The sequence below is a fragment of the Semicossyphus pulcher genome, unplaced genomic scaffold (genome assembly GCF_022749685.1).
Source record: "Semicossyphus pulcher isolate SPU_LCO1_2020_fin unplaced genomic scaffold, fSemPul1.0.p SCAF_5, whole genome shotgun sequence".
NCBI lineage: Eukaryota > Metazoa > Chordata > Actinopteri > Labriformes > Labridae > Semicossyphus > Semicossyphus pulcher.
Window position 1 is genome coordinate 10,339,011 of NW_027211726.1, and position 15,748 is coordinate 10,354,758.

Sequence of the window (15,748 nt, forward strand, 5' to 3'; positions counted from 1 at the left end):
AGCTAAATATATACACGCCTGTTGCTGTACATTCAAACCTACATCGCAGGAAAATGATTGTTTGTGTCCATTCTCCACAGTTTCCTCCTCCCTGCGGTCCCAGCCCAGTTTAGGAAGCTGTTAGTCAGGCCAGTCCGTCCTGTGTTATTTTTTTCTCCCCAGAACCACAGCGGCAGAGACAGGACGGGAGGAGGAGGAGGAGGAGAGAGGAAGAGGAAGATAAACATCACATAGGAGGGTCGGAGGAGGGGAAAAAAATTGGGAGGGCGCAGCGTCCAGCTTCTCCAGCTAACAGAAAACCAGCAGAAAGGTAAGAACATTCCAGAACATCTTGTAAATGCTTTCACGCGGTTCCGTGTCATTCATTTGACTTGCACAACCGGCAAATAAGCGATGAAAGGAAGAGACTGAGGTTGTTTTTACTGAGGAGGGCTAGAGAAGAGACAGCACTGATATGGGGTGAGCGTTACATAACGCCTAACGTACATGACATATTCCTATTTTTCTCATTTTTTCTTGATTTTATCAAAGTAACAGGGAGCGTCGAGTCATTTTTGACCATAATGGTTCGTCAAAGATGAATTAGGACGTCAGACGGTCGTGTTTTGTGTATTTTTTTTACCATATATTCATCAAAGCGGTAAATATGCAGCCACTGAACGCCATTGGTCGCATTTTTTCAGTTTCCTGTCGTCGTCTTTGCCAAGACAGACATCTTTTTGCACAGCTACGAGGCATCCACTCAACAGCAGGACTGTTTTGCTATTATTTTTCTCATTTTTTCATCGCGTGCTCACGTTTTTCGTGGGTAAAAATGTGGGTAAATGCTACTGCAAATCTACTCCTAAACTAACTAAGCATTGTACTAAGGCACATTGGATTATTTTTGGTTTGAAATTTTTGCTTTGGAGCGATAACAAAATGTCGATTTTTCACGATAAATCTGTGTTCTCGCCTCGTGATAGTCAGGCATCGGTGTGTGCCTGCTCTATGCGCGCTCCCGTCAAAGCTACAGTCGCTGTCCTTCAGCACCACGTGAACGCGCGTGCAAAGGGGAGGAAAGAGGAGAGGATAGGAGAGGGGGAATTGATTGACAGCAGCCTGAAGTCAGGATTAGAGAAATTTCCATTCTGAGGAGACATGTAAATATTTGATGCTAATAGAAATGGAGTGTGGGGACCAGCCTGTAGTTCTAGACACTATAAACAAGGAGTTTGGTGTGTGTGTGCGTGTGTGTTTGTTCGGGGTTGGGTGGGTGGCTGAAGTAGATTTAATTTTCCTCTTTTCCTCCGCTTCATCTCATCCATTTATGTTTGATTGTTCTTGTATTGTGTTGTTTTTAATCCTGATCTTTAAGCCAACAATTTGCATTTACTTTACATTATTTTCCTGCTCATTTTCCAGAACACAAAATCGTTTATTTAGGCTGCTGATGATTTCTTTCTATCTTCTATTGAGCTGCAGGTTTTAACTCATGTATGTGCACAAAATCAACTTGCAGTGACTGGAAAATTGCCATCAAATTGCTTTAATTGATGGGTAATAATGTAGTCGAAAGCTTGGCTTGTTTTGAGAACTCTTGAGCTTCTTGGAAGTCTTCTGTCGAGCAGCGTTGAAACAACAATCTTTGTTTTGTCTGAAAATCAAAGAAGAAAACTGTGTGAAATTGGTAGCTTATTTTACACAGTTTACAAGTACTGTATTTACATTATTTGGAGTAAGGTATGGTTTGGTTCTTTAAGTGCTCTAATCTTCTGTCTCTTGTCCTTTTAGTGAGTCTCAGTCGAGGTCAGTGATGCTTCATCAGGACCAACCTCTGAACTCGGCCTACGGAGGCAAAGGAGGCTCCAACAATGGCTCCTCCTCCTCGCTGAGAAACAGGAAGGGCGACAAAGACGGCAACTTCAACTTCCTGCCGGGCGAAGATGACCAGGGCTTTACAGGCAACTCGGGAGGAGACGAGAACCGAAACCAGGTGCGTCCTCGCAATTTGGGCCCGCTTGGTCGCGACCCTCCGAACTCCTCCCCGTCCTCCGGGTATCACCACAACTCTAGCGTTCTGTCCCCACGCTCTCGCTTGCCCTGCTGGAGCCCGCTGGAGCCCCTGCCTGAAATCGAGAGCGGGGAAGACGGGTATGGCCGAGTGCCCCCTGATGGGGCAGAGGAAGGAAGGATGGAGGAAGAGGTGAGGAGGGTGATGATGTGCCACAACGAGGAGAAGCAGAGAGAGAAACGGGAGCAGCAGAGGAGGAAAGGCAAGGAAGAGGAAGACGTGGCGAGGCTGGAGGACAGAGACGAATGGGGCGACAGCGACTCTGAGTCTGAGTTCAGCATCCGGTCCGGCGGCAGTGTGTCCTCCCTGAACATGGACAGCGCGGGTGAAGGGATGCTCATGGGAGGCTGGGACCGCATTGGTGTTGGAGAACCAAAATCAAACCACCATGAAATCAACTCGACCAGAAACAGCAACAGAGAACCATCCGGAAGACCTAGAAGCATCAAGCGCAAGTCTCTGACAGCAAGCAACCTGGCGAATCTTCTGGAGGAAGGCACAGAAGAGCAGGAAGACGACGACAATCGCTCTTCAGACTCGGACTGTGATCTGCCCGAGCTGATGGATGCGGTGTGGACGCTGAGAGATCGCGAGCACTTCAAGGCCCAGGAGATGGAGAAGCACCAGGTGCAGCTGACCATGTACCGCCGCCTGGCGCTGATCCGCTGGGTCCGCACCTTGCAGGGTCGCATCCAGGAGCAGCAGAACCGCCTGCAGTCCAGCTTTGACGTCATCCTCACGCACAGGAAGGAACTGCTGCGCATGGGCGCTGCTGCTGCCATCGCCAACGCTACCCCCGCTGCTGCCGTCAGCCAATCATAAAACGGAAAGAGGAAGAGGAGGGACTGAAACAGGAAGTAGTTGAAAACAGTATTTTTGTTCTGTTTGCTTCCATTTTTCCTGAAAAAAGATAGTACCCATCTTTTTGTCTGACAATTTTAAGCTTCACACTCCTGTTGCTGATTGTAATGTTCTTTCCCGTTGTCCCACTCAGAGCATCAATAAATGTATCCGACTCATCTTCTGTCAACTTAACACTGGACTTAACTTCAAAACGTGTGACTTCGGATGTAGTCTGGAGACGATGAACACTTTCTTGTGCGATAAATATGTTTAAATTAAAGATATTCTGTGCGTGTATTCTGTGTCTGTGTGTAGAGAAAACCTACTGTACCAAAAAAGCATTGAAAAATATGATGATTATACATCAGAGATTATTTATATGCTGATAATGCTGTATATAGAGAGATTATAACACTACAAAGAATAATAAAGTTATCTTGTATCTGAGCATTTTTTGTGTTTGTTTGTTTCTTAAAATCTTATCTTATGAAATGTAAGGTTTTCTAATAAAATTATAAATAGATTAATCTGAGGGGAAGTCCAATGAGTTGGTTGATAAAACTACTTTTAGAGCCCTGGAGGCTTCATTTCAGTTCAGACCAGAATGTTGATTTCAAGGAGCAGGATTATCAAAGCCCCTTCAGAGCAGATATGACTAAAAAAGGCCAGTTTTTATCTTCGGGAGCTGTACTTACTGCTGTACTCGAGCCCTCAGGCGAATGACCTTTCAGCTAACAATTGCCTCTTTGTCAGATGAACAAAGTTGGCTTGTATCTGCTCATCACACGGGGTTGGGGAGTGTGTGTGTTCTGCGGGGTGTGTGATAGCCGTGTGAGGCTGAGGCGTCAGTCTTTATGGGCACGGCTACTGCCGCGGGCACTTCAAGATCATCTCACCTCTTTCCATGTGCGCGTGAGTGTGTGTTCAGAGAGATACCAGCCGCGTTGCCACCCTGTAATCTCCATCATGAGTCGTGCTTGGGGCCCCCCGGGAGCCTGTCAGTCAGCGCCCCGGGCCTCAGGGTCCTACCCGGCCGCGGTGAACAGACGCCGGTCCGGTCGCGCGCAGGAGAGCCAAACCCCGGGGCAAGTTTGGGATAATCCCCGGCTCTAGCTGCCTCCTAACTAACTCCTGTTCATTTTTGAAAGCTTATCTTCTCTCCTGGACGCAGGCATCGCACTGAAAGTCTGAGTCGATTTCCATATTGATCCCTTGTTCCCTGGCTGAAGGTGGATGTATGAGAGGCATGAAAGCGCGCGGATAACATGTTTACACCAGAATACTGGCTGGTTAGCAACATACAAGCATTAGCCTCTAAAAAGGGACAACAAGGAGGAACAAACGCGCCTTTGGTGGTGATTTTGTAAACCACCGAGACGTGATTTCAGGGTAGTTAGGCGAGGTTATGTATCCATCCAAACAAAGCTCATGAAACAAGGAGATAAACGAGCTGCTTTCATTCACAGAGTGCTACCTGATCAGATCCGCCTCTGAAAATAAGTATTTTTAGATATACCTCATGGTAGACATATTAGCTGTTTCCTCCAGTTGCTGGGGGTAGAAAAAAATGTCAACCAATAAAAATGTGCGTGCCCCTTTCAAAATAAAACTCTTAACAACAAAGGTTAGAAAGTCTGTACCAAATTACAAATGTTCATTGCTCTAGTTCCCAACCTTAAAAGTTATGCAAATGAAAATATTTTGACCCAGATGATGTTTTCTCGAAAGGTCGAAGGTCATGCAGCCCCATGATGAGTAGTTCTGATGAACTAAATAGACAAACAAAGTAGATAAACGCCTTGCAGCGGACATTTTTAACCTTTCAAACCAACATTTTTTCCTATAAATGCCTTATAACTGATGTATAAAGCCATTATTACAACTTATAATTAGTGCCTTATTAGAAAGTGGTACTGATATTTGCAGGAGGAAGACTGCTCCTTAATGTGTATGAATTTGACATTAAAAACAGGAAGTAAAGTGTGTAAGATGTATCACAAAAAACCAAGACATTCTTGTCTTTTGATGATTTATTTAACATATTCCCAACACAAAGGGAATATTTATTTTACAGAAACATATGAATCTGCAATTATACATCCTATTATTCCCACTTTTACAGAACAAAGTAGCAGCCAAATGTATCTGACTGATTTTGCTATTTGATATTTAAAGATATTAAATAATTCCCAACAGTAGAATAAAAAAAAATTAAGCCTCACTGCTTAATTCCATTGAGGTCTTATGACGTACAACAAATACAGAACATTTAAACAATGTATTTAAAGCACAGAAAATCCACAAATCTGACCCTTAATCTGTAACAGAGCAACACATTTACCACAGTGTATTTATTCACTTGTAGAAAACACACATACAGTGGTAAAGCGTATATGATTCCGGCTTGTTTAAACATAGAATTTTGGATAAAAAATATACTCAAAAAACATAGTTTCAAGGCCACTATGAGGATGTTCTCTGATTCAGAAAAGCAGGGATACTATACAAGTAATTCACAAATTATTTTAGGACCGTCTTTGTTGACTAAATGTAGACACTGTAGACATTTTTTTCACACTTCATGGACCCAAACACGTGCATCTCTGAGTTAATAGACACGCACGAGCGTTTTTATGAGGATAACTGTGACCAGTGACCACCAGGAGGAGACACTCCATCACAGACACTCAGATCAGACCGCCACCTGCTGTTGTTGCCGTGTTTGAACACCAGGGGGCAGCAGTGCGCACAGGGCTGGATCATGCAGCATCGTGTGTATGTGTGTAGCAGTGGTGCACTTTACAAGGGACCACCTGGGATCCATGAAAGGGTTCCCACTGGGAAGATTGTTTTTCTCTACATGTTGAACGATATAATGCGGAGAAATCAGAGGGGTCATTGGATGATTAACAGGAGAGGAAAGAAGACATCTTTTACAAGATCTTTGTTTAAATCACTGGATGAAACAAGGCACATTTTCTGGTCTGGTAGCTACCTGAAGACTTAATGTGCAATGATGAATGGTTGTAAGTTGACACGGCTCACAAACCAAGAAACACGGATAAATCACAACATTAAGGATGTTTTTAACTGTGATTATATTTAGATAGGTTTGAGCAGCCGACCTTCTTTTCTACAGTTTAAGATTATACAGATTTTTATTTTTCGAGAAAGAAAGGCAAATTCTTGACTTTATGTCATCATCATGGCCTACCTCCTTTTTCCTTTTCCTATGTCCTCAGATTTCTTTTGTTATTTGAGAAAGAAAGAAAGAAAGAAAGAGAAGATGAAAAATGTTTTACAATCACAGAGATCATTTAAACCTGTAGGAAATTGTATCTCCATTAGTCATACACATTTTTTTTTTGGGCTAAACTTGCTCGCCAAGATAGAAAGAATCACCTTTTATGATATTGAATTATATAATTTCCACCCATAAGTGCTTATGTGAACACAAAAAATATGAGTCAAATAGCGACCCAAAGTGAAAACGATCTATGGCATCATTCTGATATTATTTTACTACCCCTATATGAAACACTTCCCCTTTTAAATGCACTGAACTACTTTTAAAGTGTGTAATTGTCTGACAGTAATACATGTATATGATTTATATTCTGTGTCGGCTTGTTCCGGCTCTTCATTCAAGCTATGATATTCAACATTTTATACGTGTTTCTCTTAAATCGCTTGTGTGTTTGAGCTGCACACTCACTACTGACTGGGTCAGTATTGACCTCAATGACTCAATACTGGGTAAACTTTGCCCTCTGCATAAGTCAATGGCTTGTTTTGGAGGATTTAGTGATGTTGCTGTTTGGTTAATTAGCCAAAGTAAATGGTTGCAAACTGTCTTAATCTACTCTTAACTTTTTATTGTATGTCAGTATTGATTGATAACAATATGTGCGGGTTTTAAATGTCATATTTACAGTGTTTTCTACAACTAAATCAACAATTAGGACAGTTACATTGAAGCTCAGGGGTCTAAGAACTCAATATGTGGCTATTTTTGACCCAGTTTGGATAAATAACCCAACAGTAATTTAAAAAATAGAAGTAATTGTGGGTAAAAACCTTTGTTTCCCTTCCCTCTGCATCTATTCTGTTGTTTTGCTTTGCACGGGACGTTTTCAGGAGGGGCGCTGTTGTGGTTCCCTCGGCCAATCACAGCGTACAGGTGAGTTCAAATTAGAAACTGGGCCCCATTAAGACCGGCGAACATGGCGAAAGAGCGATGCAGAGTTGGCCTTCTTTCTGTTAGACAGGTAGGTGCCTCAAACCGGCTGGTTAGCATGCTTGCGCAAAGGTAACCATGATGATGTCTGTGTTAGCTCGGCAGGGTGGGCGTGTTCTCGCACAAAGAGTGAGAGTGAGCTTCTGGTGACGAAAAGCCCAGGAGGAGGGGTCCAGTTTTAATGAGTTGTTGACAAAATGCAAGGAAAAATCCTACTTATTACACCTTTAACCAAATACTGTGTAACAATACTGTGTGTGCACACAAAACACTTCTTTACATCAGTTTTTGCTCACTTTCACCTTTGTGTTTGATCAAAAACAAGCCAAATATTTGGTCCGTAGCCTTGATGCACCTCATCTCTGTAGTGTAATAAAAGAAAAGGCAGTGATGTGTTGTACATTTATGGCCGTGTGAAGCTTAAATCCATCCTGCTGTCAGATTTACCTCCCTGTCTACACACACTTACATCACTCTGTCCTGCTTCAAGTCCTTTCAGAATAAGACTCCTCAGGACAAAGACTCAGAGGTCTGCGGCCTGGATGCCCTTGACATGAAAAAGTTTGGGAATCCCTGCTGCAGCTTTGGCTTTCGCTGTTGTGTGGAGCTTCTCTTTTTTTTTTTTTTTTTTGCGAACACAGAAATACATATACACCCTATCATCCTCCCTCTCTCTCTCCCCTTCCTCCCTCTGCCTGATGTAGTGTGACAGTGTGCTCGCCCGCAGCACTCTGCTGGCGTGGAAACAATCAGCTTTGACAGAAAGGGGGTGGTGGTGGGGAGGGAGGGAGGGAGGCAGAGGAGCAGGGAGGGATGAAGGGAGTCGGAGAGGGGTGAGGATGGGTGGAAGGGGAGGGGAGGGGAGGCTCGCGGGCCCGAGGCCTGAGTATGATGAACTGGATAGAAAGACCTGTCGTCAGAGGAGAAACAACACAATATGTAGATAGATAGATAGATGGATAGATTGATTCATTGATTGATAGATAGACAGATAGATTAGCACTAATCTGTGTTTATCAACTGATTTTTTTCCTATTTTAAGTAATTTTTTAAAGAAAAAACACCCTGAAATAAACAGAAAAATACACTTGATTTTGAAAAATATGCATCAAAATTAGCTTTCCTGAAATTCCCACCATTTCTCATAGGTTATAGCGCATTTACTTAAGCAAAATTAGCTTTATTTTCCCTCACAGACACCATTTACTTTCAATAAATTCAGAATCATGGGTATTTTAGGGGTTTCAGGGGTCAAAAGGAGCTTTAATCATGTATAATTTGCTGCTTTCTTTAAGTATTTTGCTCTTTTCTTTATCCCTGTTCTTCAACATAAATGTTGGTGTTGGTTAAATTTGTTTTAATACAATAATCAAGCCGGTATTTTTGGCTTAAACTCCTCCAAAGAAGAGTTTCCCATCTAAGGAGACCTCCCTGGTTAAGCTCAATTAAAAATAACAACCAAAAAAATGTGTGAAGTAAAAATTCAAAGAGCACGTAGTTCGTTCCCATATGAATTACACCTAACCTGCGTAATTAAACATCAAATTTCATTCAAGTATTAATTACCATTTTGTGTTATTTTGCTCATTCCTGCAGAGCCTAATCACTGACTGTGAATAAATTGCTCTTGTCATTCACTGTGCTCTAATTTGACTTGATTTGAAAACCACAGACGAGCTAAACGCCGTCAAAACTTTAATTGACAAACTAAAACATCTAATCATGTCTCTGAACGACCTGTTGATGAAACATTTAAGGCCTTCGTGACCTCAGTGTCAGTCGCCCACTTGACTCTGTGGACTAATTCAGTTAAAGCAATCAGCTCCATTAAGAGGGTCCCTTCAAGACGCGGCGTCGTGTCAGCGTTTGATTCCAGGACTCGAAGCTTCTGTGTGTGTGAGGAGAAAGAGGAGGGGTGTGTGTGCTGACGGTTCAGCTGCCTCGTCTGCTATAACCAGCTAATAAATATGAAAACAGCAGGTTAAAACTTTTTTATTCGTCCCGTGCCTGAAAGGATTATCGCCTTCTATAGAGTCCCGTGAAAAATCCCCCAAACCTCATAAAGCCCGATGTTGTCCCATAAAACTGTGTCGGACAAAAGGCTGAGAAAGGGGGCTTTTTCACGCATAAGGGGTTTTCTCAAGAGCTCATTGAGTGGGAGCCCCGGCCGGGACCCGCCCATAGATTATCTGGCTGTCGGTGAAAGCGGCAGGTGCGTGTGCCAGGCACGGGGGGTCGCAGGGGGGGAGGGAGGGGAACCCGGCGGTGACCATGCAGAATGCTACGCAGCTGCCGGCAGGAATGTTTGCAGATTGTCACTTCCATTTAACTTGCTCTTTTTCTTTTTTCCTCTCCTCCCTCCCCTCCTGACCTAAAGATGGAGCCCGTATCCCCCCCTCGGTTTTCCCTCCCACTTCCAAGCAGGGCAGAGATACGGGGCTAAACGGTGACACCCTGTCCACAAAAGCGGCAAGCGGCGCAGGTCGCACCCGCCTCTGCGCCGTGAAATTGTGGATTAAACTGATAAGCAGCAACGACGATGCAGATCCCACATTTTTCGAGGGACTGAATGAACGCCGAGTAACTCATAAGGCCGGGTTAACACACTCTTTAATTCCGTCTCACTTTGGTCCCCAGGGGCTTCTTTCATACAGGTTATTGGATTTCAGGTTTTTGAAGCGCACACATCAACATATGGCGCTCTGAACGCGAAGAAGAAGCCGTTTAATAATGCAGCTCATGAATTTATCAACGCAACTTTGCCAAAAATTAATCAAATAAGACAAAGAATGCAAATTGTACGCTGACTCAATTCACAAACTATCTTTTGTCATCATGCGGCCTCTTACAGGAGCATCACCTCTTATCTTAAATTTCATGCATTCACAATAAAGTCTCCCTATTATTAGCAGAACCTGTTTATCAGAGAAGATCCCCCATGTTGACCCACGCAGGCTGCTGCCTGGAAGTGGCCTCTTTGCAGCGTACCTTAATGTCTAATCTCTGCCGTCCAAACTGTGTCCGCTTCCAAACTGTGGCCCGAGGCGATGTGTGGGTCCGCGACATAATCCCCCCCTCAGAACTCCAAAGTCCCCGTGATTCCACTGGGGGTTTGGCAAAAGTGCTACACGTCGACGCGGCTTTTTCACACCATCTTCTAGCGAAAAGGGATTAATGTCCGCACCATTATGAATAATGGGAATGAATAACAAACAGGCGTCTGTTTATCCCGCACGGTTAAATAAAGGAAAGAGTGTCCTTTAACCTCATGTTGAACTGTGTTTGTTGGAGTGAAATCAGTGAGTTTAGTTACCATCTGATGCTTTAAGCCAAACTATTGGCACTGATTTCATCTCTTAATTAATGTCAAAGCGACTGTTTGTTTTTTATATGCAAAAAAAAAAAGATTTCTACCATACTACAATACTGAGGTCATGCACTCCGAAAATGTGCGTTTATCTTGAAATTGGGGTCTACAGTAGGCTATTAAAATACATAAAGGGTATTTTATGAATTATTCTGGTTACTTTTTGAGTACTTTAATACTTAAAACAGTGCGGAGAAGCATCATTTAGCCCTTCATGTTAGGAAATAAAATTCACAACAGTATAAATACACAGTTAGCTGAATAATTATTGTCTGAAAGTTGTGTCGGGGGGTCATGAGGGAACCGTAGGGTTTCTAAAAATCCTAGATACGGCCCTGCTCACTGGCTCCTTTTAAATTGCTCTTACAAGGCCGAATCAACATCTAAGCTAAGTAACACTAAAAAGGGACACCTGTGCTTTTAGGTAAAGATTAAAAGTCCTCTCATTAAAGCGACATTGGCTGAATCCAAGCGTCCACCCTCTGGACTTGTTGACTGTCGGTCTGTGAGGGCTCGACACTGCAAGGCTACATTAGCCGCTGACAGGCAGGCCTAAAGACTACAAAAATAAAATGCATTTGGTCACCTCTGCAGCCGATGCTTCAGACTATTTCTGTATCATGATATATACGTTTACACATTGAAGTTATTGTTGCCCATACTGCAGTGAATTGTGGGTTGTTAAATAAGTGGAATTTGGTGACGTTTACAACCAATGTGGACTCTCCGGAAGTCTGCAAAAAGTTAGCTTGAGGTCCCTTGTGGTCTGGGTGAACTGTGGGTTAATAATCTGATTATGTATGAGAGAGACAAATAGACTTTAAAGTGATGGTTAATGGGACTACATCCACCAAAATATCACCAAAATTAAGTCTCCTTTGGGCACTAAGTGTTTACACAACTTCCATTCTGCATCTCATTCATTTGCCCCCCCTGAATTTCTCCTCCGTGCATCTTTTCTTCTTTCTTTGTGCGATATTTTTTACTAACATTCACTTCATAATAAACCATTCCACAGTTGCCAAAATGGACAATGCTCCCGGCAACGACAATAACCTCAAGTGAACGATTGATGGGGTAAAATTGCTCCTACAAATAAATCATGATTCATATGACTGAACCAGAAAGACCAAAAAATGAGGAATAGACACTTTTGGACCAAAGTGTTAATAAAATATCCTTTATATGTGTCCTCTGTGCATCTTGTCCTCTTTTTGTTTGGTAGTTTGCAAAATACACACATGGACGATACCACAATGAGAACGTGAATGAGCTACTTTGCTCTTTGCAGAAATAACAGAAAGTCAATGTGACAAAATCCCATAAAATATGAGATAAGTGTTGACAAAATGTCCCATCTTAATCTCCCTAAAGTGTCATCTACGTATCACCTTTAACATTTCTCTTTTCCCCATCCTTTCCCTCCTCTTTGCTTCGTACACACCCTGACTGGATCCTAAACCCTGTATCCACAGCTGCCAAAACGGACAATGCAGCTGGGAACGAGAATGTGAAAATGAAATATGAAACAGTAGTGTGATAAACTGGTAGATAATCATCTTTTCATTAAACTTTCATCCCCAGTGACTTAAATATTCAAGAGCCCAATTACAGAGCTTGTATCTCTCCTTCTCTCTCATATTCTCCCTTTTCTTAACAAGAGCAGTCAGAGAGAAGAGGGGGGGAGAGGAGTGAGTGGCTTAAGGGTAGAGTGAGAGCATCATTATGGAGTGGTCACGGGTTAGAGGGAGAAAGAGATGACCCGTAGTCTCCCCTCATTGACCGTATTCACACAGTGGCCGTTTTCCTCTGCCATCACGCTGAGGGTGGGAAGCTGAAATGCTGTTTTAATGTCGTACTGCTGTGTTCCAGGATATAAATTGTATAGATAACGGGTATCTGACAATAGTTATCAGACATTAAGCAGTGAAAATCAAGGAATTCAGGCCATATTTCATGTTAAAACAACATAGTTTGTAACCCAAGGTTAGCATCCAGGCACTTACTAGAAGCTGTGTCTCAATCCAGGGGCTGCATCCTTTGAAGGCGGTATTTGAAGGCTGATTGCGTCACAGTGGCGCATCGAAGGCTGTCCCATTTCAAAGGCTCCTTCAGATGCGGCCGACAAATGCGTCCTCCTTTTCCCGGGCCATCGGGTGCATCTTTCACAGCCAAACGTGTCAGATGGCAGACTCTTACACGGCCGAGGAAAATGTTTTGGGGTTTCGATCGAATATTTAGCGTTACACATGTTAAGAAAAGGGCCCTTTGAACAAAAATTTGTTAAAATAATAGGTTAAGTTACGTGACGTTAGTCATGCTAGCTAGTTAGCCCGCTAGCTACCTGTTGCTAAGCGACAGGACGACAGGAGCGGCATTTAGTGACGCAAGGGTAAGGGCAGGAACAGGTAGCGCAAACAGGAAATACTCTGTAGACCAGACAGAGTCTTTAACGGTCTACACAGGCTATGAATGGCAAATCCTCAGTAGACCGCCTCCTTCAAAGGCTGCAGCCCCTGGATTGGGACACAGCTAACATTACCGATAGCTAAAAAAGTTGCTGAAAGATAATGTTACCGTTTGATAGAGTTACACAATACAAACGGAAAGGCAAAATGTTTGATAGCCTGTTAGACAACAGCCAACGAAAGCATTCAGACACTTACTAGATAATATTACAATAAGCTTGGAAATTGCTGAAAAATAAATCTGGTTGTGTGACACAATAAACAAAGAAGGCAACATTTTTGATAACCGATAAGAAAACAAATGTTAGCATCCAGCCGCTTACTAGATAATGTAACCGTTAGCCAGAAAAAGTCTGAAAGGTAGAATTATCATTTGGAAGTGTTACAAACAAAAAGGCAACATGATAACCCATTATACAGAAGCTAACGTTAGCATCTAAGCTACAAACTAGATAGTATTGCTGATGGCTAGGAAGTGGCTAAAGGTAATACTACTGAGTAACAGTGTTACAGAATACAAAAGGAAGGCACAAATTCCTAGTTAACATAGGCCTAATGATAGGAAACAATGACGTACTTCAGAGGTAGGCTAATGTTATGTTAGCATTCAAACAACAGAAAAAGTGTTAAAAACGATACAAAAAGTAAATCAACATAGTACATAAACAGACAGACAGCAGCTAATAATCCAGCTACTTACTAGAAATATGTACCCATAACTCGGAAGCTTATTTGTATTAGTTTCGTATTTGCTAGCAAAAAAATGACTAGCTAACGGCTTCCAAGCTAACATAATGTTAAGAGGCTACGGTGAGATTGAAGGTAAAAAAGAGAGTAAAAAGCAGGGAGGAGAATGTGACACATGAATCTGAGTGTATATTCAACCTAACCTAAAAAAAAATCAACATGAACAGACTCAGAAGCAAGCACCTAAAGCAACAGCGGCTTACAAAACACGCATCTGCTTTTATTGCTAGTCACAAGCAGACATGAATACCTTGTTAAAAACATACAAAAGACATGAAGCTATATGTTGTGCTATGTTAAGAAAGGGAGGAAAAGTAACGTTATCTAAGAATTGGCTGAAAGGTTATATTACCTTTTGGAAGTGGTACACAATGCAAAAAGATATAAATTCCTATCTGACAAATTTGCTACGAAAAGAGGAATAGCTAACGTACTTCCTAGCTAACATAATGTAAGCTAGGAAGTGGTTGAAAGCTAGCTATAGCTGTTTTGTATACATAGCTAAGACGTTATCAAATGTGTTGTTTTAACTTAAAAAATGCTAACTATTGTCAATTACCTGACATGTACAACTGAGAACCTAGAATAAAGAAATACAACATTATGACAGCGTTTAAGCTTCCCACCCTGACCGTGACAACAGAGGAAAATGTTTGCCATGTGAATAAGCCGAATGGAGGACAGGGAGAAGCAGGCCTGTCCGAAAAGTGGGAAAAGAGGGAGAGGAAAAGGGGAGGAAGAGGAGGCAGATAGATGTGTGCAGGATGGAGGGATGATGGAGACAGAAAGAGAGACAAGCTGAGAGAGAGGAGTATAGATTTTCCAGGCAGATTGTGGAAAGATGTGTGCATCCTGATGAGTGCCACAAACAGGGCGCATGACTCTCTCTCTTGTCTGCCTGTGTCTGTTATGTTTTGTATGTGTGTGTGTGTGTGTGTGTGTCAGTGTATTAGCAGTCAGAGCACTGAAGCCCACGGGCGATTCCTGTGTGTGCTTGCGATAAAGGGAAAAAAGGGAGGAAGTATAACGGGGGTGTAGAGCAGAGGAGGGAGGTGGGGGTGAGAGGAGAGATGAGGAAGTTGGTTGGGGAGGAGGGGGAGGTTTTTGGAGGGTGTATGTGGGGAGAAAGAGAAAAAAAAGAGAGGAAAGAGCATCCAGCAGAGCAGGGAGCTTCCTCTGTGCTGTCAAAGCCTCTGGATCATGTCCCCATTGGTCTTTTTCTCTTTCACACACACACATGTTCCCTCACCCAATTGCTCTCTTCTCCCTCAAACCAACCCTCCCCTCTCCTCCCCCCTACCTCCCCTCCCTCCCTCTCATGAAAAGAGTGTCTTGGCAGGGTAATTAAGAATGGCCTCTAAACACAGGAGTATGGCAGGAACGCTCCAGATGAAAGTAAATGATTAAAATAATTACAGGCTGAGAGCTGACGAGCCGGAGTGTGGGGTGGCCGCCGGACATTTGTCGGTAATTAGATAATTAATCTGAATGCAAATGATGAGCCCTAACGAAGCAGTCAAGCTGAACCAGCGACAACTGCCGTGAGTGAAATGTGGGAGGGTGGGGTGAGGTGAGGGAGGGGGGGGGGGGGGGGGGAGAAAAGAGAGGAAAAAGAAGAGAGGAGCAAGGAGAGGAAAGAAAAACACATGAATATGAGTGTAAAATATCCAAGCTAACCCACAAAATCAGCATGAACAAACTCAAAAAGTAACAAGCGAGCACAAGAAGACGCAGCTGCAGCTTGAAAAAAACACCCACCTACTTCACACTGTCTGTAACTTTCAGTCGAAGTGACAAGCAGACACGGATGTCTTGTTAAAAATATACAAAAGCAAAGCTGCCGTGTATTGGGCTCTGTTGAAAAAAAGGGGGGAAATCACTGCTAGCACACAGAAAGGTAATGTAACTGTTTGGTAGTGATAGAAAAGGAAAGGCAGAAATTCCTAGCTAGCATAATTCTAGCTAAGAAAAAAGCTAGCTAATTAAAACAACACATTTGATAACAGCTAACGTTCACATCCAGCCACTTACTT

The 15,748-nt window shown here is 42.8% G+C and overlaps 1 protein-coding gene across 1 annotated transcript; it reads left to right on the forward strand.

Annotated features, from left to right (window-relative positions):
• The first annotated feature begins 351 nt into the window (after window positions 1–351).
• LOC138609001 (UPF0500 protein C1orf216 homolog) lies at window positions 352–3,343 on the forward strand. The gene is made up of 2 exons (XM_069681606.1): window positions 352–459; window positions 1,774–3,343. Exons 1-2 carry the CDS (start codon window positions 455–457, stop codon window positions 2,873–2,875), a joined length of 1,107 nt encoding a protein of 368 aa, XP_069537707.1. The 5' UTR covers window positions 352–454; the 3' UTR covers window positions 2,876–3,343.
• Window positions 3,344–15,748: the final 12,405 nt, after the last annotated feature.